Source organism: Dryobates pubescens, chromosome 5 (assembly GCF_014839835.1).
Source record: "Dryobates pubescens isolate bDryPub1 chromosome 5, bDryPub1.pri, whole genome shotgun sequence".
Taxonomy (NCBI): domain Eukaryota; kingdom Metazoa; phylum Chordata; class Aves; order Piciformes; family Picidae; genus Dryobates; species Dryobates pubescens.
In genome coordinates this window covers 33731155-33739059 of record NC_071616.1, presented here as the reverse complement: position 1 = coordinate 33739059, position 7905 = coordinate 33731155, and the positions used below count along the sequence as shown (strand labels likewise).

Below are 7905 nucleotides of genomic sequence, written 5' to 3'. Positions count from 1 at the left end.
GAGCAGTCATGACGCCTGGACAGGAACATAAAAAAATGCCTTGCTGGTCCGATTGACCCAGTGCACAGTATTCAACAGTGACATCAGGAGGTGCTATTTATAGAGTGTGTAAACCTGGGTACTTTCTTTGACTTACGGCTTAAAGCTTCATCATTTACTGGGCTCAGAATATTAGTTCTTTTATGAACAGCTGTATGTGCAACACAAGAAGCAGAAGCACTGTGGGATAAATTATTTGTTACCAAAGATCTGGAGCTCCAGAGCTGTCGTACTGGTTGCATGGTGCAGGGGTGGGTAGCTTGGCCAGGGAAGAGTCCTGACAGAGTGAAATAACTGGGTGTGATTGCAGACTTCTAGACAGCAAATTCATAAACATTCTAGAAACTACAATGTAAATAACATCATCTTGCTTAAAGCATATCTTTTCAGAGTGAAGCCAGTGCCCACGGAAACACCATGTGGTTAGCAGCAGTCCTTTTGTTCCCTCAACTTTTACAGCTGATGCTTCTAGCTTAGATCATGCAAGCCAGGTCTTGAAGCCTAGGATGCATTTCACCTGGAGCTCTTCCCAGGCTGAAGTTGCATGTTCTGTCCTGTTTCCTTCAGTGTTGTCATATCTTGAATAAAAGGAGTCCCTTGCTTCTCTCATTCAGGTTTTAAGCCCAGAAACCATATACTAAGCAGTTCTTATTTAATTTGAAATCATCTCAGAATATTCACTACTTCAGTGTCAGCCCAGCCATTTTCTTGATTTGTGAACTCTTGTAGTTGACATTTTCAATCAGGCAATGTTACTTCCTGCATGAAACAGCTATGGCTTGTACACACTGCCTGGAAATCAGGTGTAGAATAGAATGATGACATCTAAGAGACTTGGTCTAAAATACAAAGATTCCTTTGGTGACATATTTGTTTTGCTAAATGTCTATGGCATGCCTCTGTGTTAACTAAAGTATTTCTTTGCCAAAACAAAATAAACTGAGATTTTAATGTCCCATTGCTAATACAGCATACAGTGTTCCCAGGACAAGCTGGATACTTTGGCAGTAATAACTAGAAAACCAGCAAAAAATTTTGATATCCTAGAAAATCCCTGTAGGCAGATGTAGTGCTGCCTCAATTTTGTAACAGTGATTTGCCTGTGGCTTCATTTTTAATCAGATTGGTATGGACACCAAGAGGTGGTGGTGGGTGGTGGCTTTTAGGGCTGCATGGTGAGCTATGAGCAGTGTGCCAGAAGGACATGACTGAGTGGATCACGGGACAGCCAGCATTCCCAAGGGAATTCCATGCAATGCACTATGAGGTTGTCTGTGGCACTCCATGGTAGGTGCTGTCAGCTCATTCCCTCACTGTGATAACTCTAACAATATCCTAAACAGGATAAACACATCTAATAGAATTCCTCACTTGGACAAGATCTAAGCACTAACATATGTCTGCAAGATCAGGATTTGTATTGTATTTCTTCATAAGCACAGTATTATTTCATCACCTTAAAAAGATATTTTAAAGGCATTAATTCTACTTAGGAAACACATACTAATGAACTGACTTAAATTACTTTTAAAGGGTTATTTCAAAATAATATCTGTACTCATAACTTTTGGACAACTCTGATCTAACTGAAGGGGAACTTTTGGTCCAAGAAAAATCATGGTCTGTTTTTTTATTGTAAGTAGATTACTTTTTCAAGCTTCCTTCTCCTAAGGTTACAAATATTTTTGTTGACATTTTTCTTGTGTAGCAAACACAGGCACAAAATCTATATGCAGCAGTTAAAAAGAAAAAAATTAAAAATATTAAGGCAAAGTATAAGAACTCTATTGCTTCCCTGAATTAATAAAGTCTCTTTTTTTCTCTTACTACTTTTAAATATTTGTTTTTAGAAACTCAATCAAATAAGTATTAACCAGATTTACTAAGCTTCAGTGTGGGAACATCTGTGCCATGTCCATTGTGGACTTCTGTCAACTAGCAGTGACCAGAGTAGGTTGCTACTTCAAGTGGTAATAGTTCCACCTCATTCCACTCAAGGTTAAATTTTTTTCTCCCTTTTTTCCTTTGGTGAAAGTTTTTCTTCTCCTCTGATAATGTGGAAAATCTACACTTCTCTTCATTTAGCTGTCTTACATGATTTTCAAAATCACTGTTTGGAATTTTCAGTATTTTTTGAACTGCTTTACATTTAATGTATAACTATTTTGTAGTTAGTGAACTTTTTGTCGGTGCAAAGATCTGTTTTAACTTCACTGCTTTTACAGGTGAGTTAGTATTACATTTAGACAGCTCCCTCCTTCCTCCCTTTTGCAAAGATGCTAGAAGCAGTCTTCGGAGTAAGTAGTCGCGCCGCCGCCTTTGACAAGGAAGGGCTCGGCGGGCTCGTCCCGCTGCCCGCACCGGAGTCGGAGCCCAGCTCCGTACCCAAGGGCTCTCCCCCTCGGCAGGTGGCCCCGGTGCTGGTCAGGTGGCGAGGTCTGGGCTCAGCGCTGCTGCATTGCTCCCCTCGGTGAGTACCAAGGCACGGCGGCTGCCGGGGGGACGGGTCAGGGAGCCCCCGGGGGAGGAGTGCCGAGGAACAGAGGGGGCACAGTCCGTATGGGGCGGGGGGCGGCAGGGAGGTATGGCCGGCCGGGTGGGCGCGGGACCGGGGCGAGAAAACGGTGCCTGCCCTAAAGAGAAGGAGCGCAGCGTTCGCTGAGACCTTTTCTGGCCCCGCTTAAGAAGGAGGCGGTGTTGTTCAGCCAAGGTGCCGCCTTTGTCGAGCAACTTCTCCCGGCAGGGCAGCGTCGTCTGCCCCTTCAGCTCGGGTCTCTACCCTTCTTCTAGGAGAGGCGAGGGGCAGAGCGGGAGAGGGCAACAGAAGATGCTGTGCCTCCCGGTAGCCTTACATCTGCTGCTGCTGCTGCTGGTGTTATGCAGTCAGGGCACAGAGAGGTGCCCTTCAGCCTTCTGCGAGTGTTCCGACTGGGATGACTACAAAATCACTTGCCGAGGCATTCACTTCATTCCCAGCCTTCCGGACGACACCCAGACCCTGTGAGTACAGGGAGATGCTTTAGGGCACGCAGTAGCCGGCTGCGAGCATTCGTTTTGCAAGCAGGAGATGCTCTGAGCTAGTGCCCTGTGAGATGAAGGAGGGAAGTTGTAAGGAGAGGGGAGTGCTGTGTTTTATCTGGGCAATACAGCAGAGCAATGTTTGGGTTCTGTGTGGGTCAGGGAGACGGAGGAAAAGCGACTCTCAAACATTGTAGAAATGCTTATAGAGATATGAAGAGATGATTATCCATTGCGTCTTAAAAGCTCTGGGGAGTGTAAGAGAAAATCACTGGGCTGTTTGTGGACAAAGTAGGTGGAAGGCTGGATTCTGTGTGGCATGTGCCTAGGGAGTGAGAGGAAGGGAGCAGAGATCAAACACGGCTTTGTAATAAAATTTTTAAAAAAAAGAAAAAAAAAAGAAAAAAAAGAAAAAAATAAATTGGACGTCCCACCTTACAAGCAGTTCCGTGAAAGCTTCTGTGCACTTTCAGCTTCTTTGCCAAAGCCCGACAAAAAAGAATCCATGGGAACTGAGAATCCCAATAAACCGTCTGGGAGACGAAGTACTTCAGACAAACAAAATGTGGAGTATGGGACAGAACAGCAAATTTGAATCTTGCCAAAGTGATAAAGCAATTCAAGCACCTAAATTTAAGTGTTTAGTACCATTACAGGCTCAATAGGATATTTTCTCTGCATTCCTGCTACTAGTACAGAAGAGGATCTTATGTCGTATCTGTCAGCCCCATGGAAATAAATCAGATAAATACTCTAGGGAAGCAAATGGTACCAGTGAGCTGCTACAAGCAGCTCAATCACTCCTGGCTTTTACTCTGTTTCATAAAACACAAAATGTTTCTAGTCTCCAAAGGAAAGTTAATTTGTAAGTAGATACTTTCTGATAAAATAAACACACTTCAACTCAGTTGATTTAACTGCAAGATAAAATGATAGGTTGATTGATTTATGTCTTGATAAAGATTCTTAGAAGTTTATTTGAAAACATGAGTCATGAAGTTATTTGAATGAACTTCTCAAGATTTTTTAACACCTGAAGTAAAGGCTTAGCAAATTGATCACTCACCTAAAATGATGGAGAAAAATATATTTATGTTTTTTCTCCATTACTTATGCATGACTGCAGTATTTCCATTGATAAGATTTTAAATTACAGCTAGGACCTTGCCAATTAGCCAGGACTGCTGATAAACAATTGAAAGTGGCTTGGTGAGCACTTCTGCCAGCTCCCTCAGTACCCTTGGGTGCATGCCCTCCAGACTCGTGTGTGTTTAAGTGGTGCAGCCATTTGCTAACCATCTCCTCTTGGACTATGGGACTTCATTCTGCTCCCCATCTCTCTCTTCCAGTTTGGAGGGCTGGTTATCTAGCAAACAACTGGTCTTTAAAATCTGAAGCCAGATTTATTTCCAGTTGGGTGTTGGCCCTTCTAATTTTCTTCCTGCCTAGCATCACAACAACTTTGTAGTCCTCCTGAATGGCCTGTCCCTTCTTATAAAGACCATAAATTCTCAATTTTATTTTGAGTTGCATCCAAATCTCTCTATTTATCCAGGCCAGCCGTCTTCCATGCCAACTCATTTTCTGTCACATGGGGCTGGCCTGTTTCTGCACTGTTAAGTCTTCCTTCTTGAAGAATGTTCACCCTTCCTGGACTCCTTGGCCCTTCAGGCCTGTCTCCCAAGGGACTCTCTTGACCAGTTTCCAAATCAGGCCAAAGTCTGCCTGCTGGAAGTCCAAGGTGGCAGTTCTGCTGACCTCACTCTTTGCTTCTCCAACAATCAAGAACTGCATAGTTTTGGCCTCCAAGTCCTCTGTTTGCAAACAGCAGGTACAGCAGGGTGCCTTCCCTAGTTGGCTCTCTCACCAGCTGTGTCTGGAGCACAGGACTGCTACTTCTCCACTCTTGTATTTCCAGTAGACATTAAGGCTAGCAATCATGAGACTTCTCCTAGGTGGCTAAAAAATATTTTATCTGTCTCTTCATCCTGATTGGGTGGTCTATGATAGACTTCCACCAGGATATCTGCCATGTTGGGCTTCCCCCTGATTCTTACCTATAAACTGACAACCCTATCATCACTATCATTAAGCTCAAGACAACCAAAACAGTCCCTCACATACAGGAATACCCCACTGCCTCTCCTTCCTTGCCTATCCCTTCTGAAGAGTTTGTAGCCATTTCTTGCAGCAGTACAGTCACGTGAGACTTCCCACCACATTTCTCTTGTGGCTACTATATCATAGTTTTCCCAAAGCACAATGGCTTTCAGCTCCTCATGTTTGTTTCCCATGCTGCATATGTTAGTGTAGATGCACTTCAGTTGGTTTAATGTTCCCACCAACTTCTTGCAGGGAGAAGTCCTAACTCCTACCTGACTGATCTCAGGTGGTCCCATGGTTAACCGTCAATAAACCTTGCGTCATTTCTGTTGCATGGGTTTTGTTTCCATTCCTTACCTCCACTGAAATAACAGACTGAAAGACCTCATTAGCACACCTCCCTTCAAATATTGGTGTGCTGCCCTCAGGCTTATTTCTAGCAAGCCCTGTTTCGTGCTGTTCCCCCTTCAAATGTAGTTTAAACCTGTTTCAATGAGCCCTGCTAGCTCCTCTGCTAGAATCTTTTTCTTCCTTTGAGACAGGTGTATCATCCCCTAATGTTCTCCTAACACTTAACAATGAGGGGATTCATGATCTAAATGTTCTTGTTCTCATCCAGAATCAACTATTTTCATGCTTTTTTCTGAAATACATTTTGTTGTTGAAAGCCTTCAGAGATGAAGTATTCACAAGCTCCTCTCAGCAGCCTTTTACACTGTTTCAATCTCTTCCTCATATTTTTCTTTGGGTCCTTTTCAAATAATCCACAATTTCTTTGTGAGATGTGCTGTTCCAAAATACATCAGTATCAGTGCTGACTTGTTTTTACAAATAGTACTGGTATATGGTTTGGTGTTGGGTTTTTTGTTTTGGGGGGGTTGGTGGTTTTGTTTGTTTGCTTGCTTGCTTTTAGTTTTGGTTTAGGATTTCCTGAGCCTGTTCATCAATATGGTTTTTTTCCCCACCATTTTTAATTCTCAGTGGAACTCTCTTGCAGTTGCACATCCATTTTTGCCTAGACCTTATATCAGCTTCTTGTATACACAATGTCTTCTGACAAGGAACTTCACAGGTCTGCTTCCTCTTGAGTGAAGTAACTTCCCTTTTGGGTTTGGTGGGTTTGTGTGCTGTTTTTCTGACTTTTTTTTTTTAACTTCCTGAACCTGTCTTCCTCTAGTTTCTTACATATATGACATTTTGTCCCTGATTTTGGAGAAGGAGTAAACAGTCTATCCAATGTTCTCTCTGCCCTTCCTGATGTGTAGACCGCTGTTGTCTTTCTATTCATCCATTCCTCAGCCAGAGTGAAGCATCCCAGGCTACTTAGTACCTTCTGTGGAAACCATTCCCTACCTTTGATCATCCTTATTGCTTTCTTTGTATTTCTTCCATTTCAAGGTAAATATGCTGCTGCAGGTGGCAATACCTGTGCCCTACAAACCATTCAAGGTGCAGACAAACCCTAAATTTGTAAAGTGACAACAGTATAAGTTCTTCACTGAAAGAGTGATTTGCCATTAGAATGGGCTGCCCAGGGAGGTGGTGGAGTCACCATCACTGGAGGTGTTTAGGAAGAGACTGGATGGGGCGCTTGGTGTCATGGTTTAGTTGATTACATAGTGTTGGATGATAGGCTGGACTCAATGATCTCAAAGGTCTCTTCCATCTTATGCTATGCTATGCTATGCAATGCAATGCAAGAAGTCCTTTAAAATATTTTGGTGGGCATTTCCTTTATGACTAATGAGTCTGAGTTGAAAGCAGCTTTACTTCATTAGTTCCAGGGGATAAGTGTATGTACTAACTCTTTGGAGTGTCCTGGAGCATGAAAACTTAACAATTATTGTATTGGGTTGTAAAGAAATCTCCATGTCACCAAAGGTCCTGTCCTGAACACTGACCAAAAGCAGATACCCAGGGCACAGGGTATGAGCAGTCTTACACAGAGAGATTGAACTAGGAGAGTCAAAGTTCTGCTGAAGTGGAGACTAGCAAGGGATGTAAAGGGTAACAAGAAGGACTTCTGTGAATGCATGATCAGCAAAAGGGAAACCAAGAAAACTGAAAGCCCCCTGCTCAGGAGGGCAAGTGACCTAGGGACAAAAGACATGGAAAAGGCCTCAATGCTTTCTTTGCTTCTTTGCACCTGCTTTTTCATGTCCTTCTAGGTCTCTTAACCTAGGAGCACAGCTTGAGGAAGCGGAATGTCACCTGTAGTAGAAGATAAAGTACTGAAGTATGCTACTTATTAAGAAATCTCTGGGACCAGACGGGATGCACCTGAAAGGGTGATGAGGAAGCTGGTCAGTGTCATTATGAGGCCACTCTCCCATCTTTGAAGGTCATGGTGATCGAGGAATCTAGATGATGTCTGAAAAAAGGCAAACATCATGCACATCTTCTTTTAAGGCCAAAAAGATGATCTGTGGAAATACACACTGGTGGCTGCTATGTAGTTATTTTTTGTATGGAAGTCATTTTGTACCTTTGAACATCCCATTTCACATGTTATAGGTATGACCAGGGGCAGAAAAAATTTCTTTAATTTTTACTGTATTTCTATCTTAGTAATTCCTAGCATTCAGTTTGCCTTCCTGACCTCTGCTGAGCAGCTGGCAGCAATTACAGGCACTTAGAAGTGCTCTGATTAGGAACAACAGTAGCCAATAATTACAGCCTGTTCTTACTCTCTCCCTTTAACAAGTGAACCTCTTCTGACTGCTGTTTTCTGAAATTTCAGAGTCC

At 42.9% G+C, this 7905-nt stretch overlaps 1 protein-coding gene across 1 annotated transcript in view; it reads left to right on the top strand.

The window, feature by feature from the left end:
* The first annotated feature begins 2866 nt into the window (after positions 1 to 2866).
* The window catches only part of TSHR (thyroid stimulating hormone receptor), a 47287-nt gene continuing 42248 nt past the window's right edge, over positions 2867 to 7905 (top strand). The window contains exon 1 of the mRNA XM_009905284.2: positions 2867 to 3039. Coding sequence (XP_009903586.2) covers positions 2867 to 3039 — 173 coding nt within the window. The remainder of the gene's footprint in view (positions 3040 to 7905) is intronic.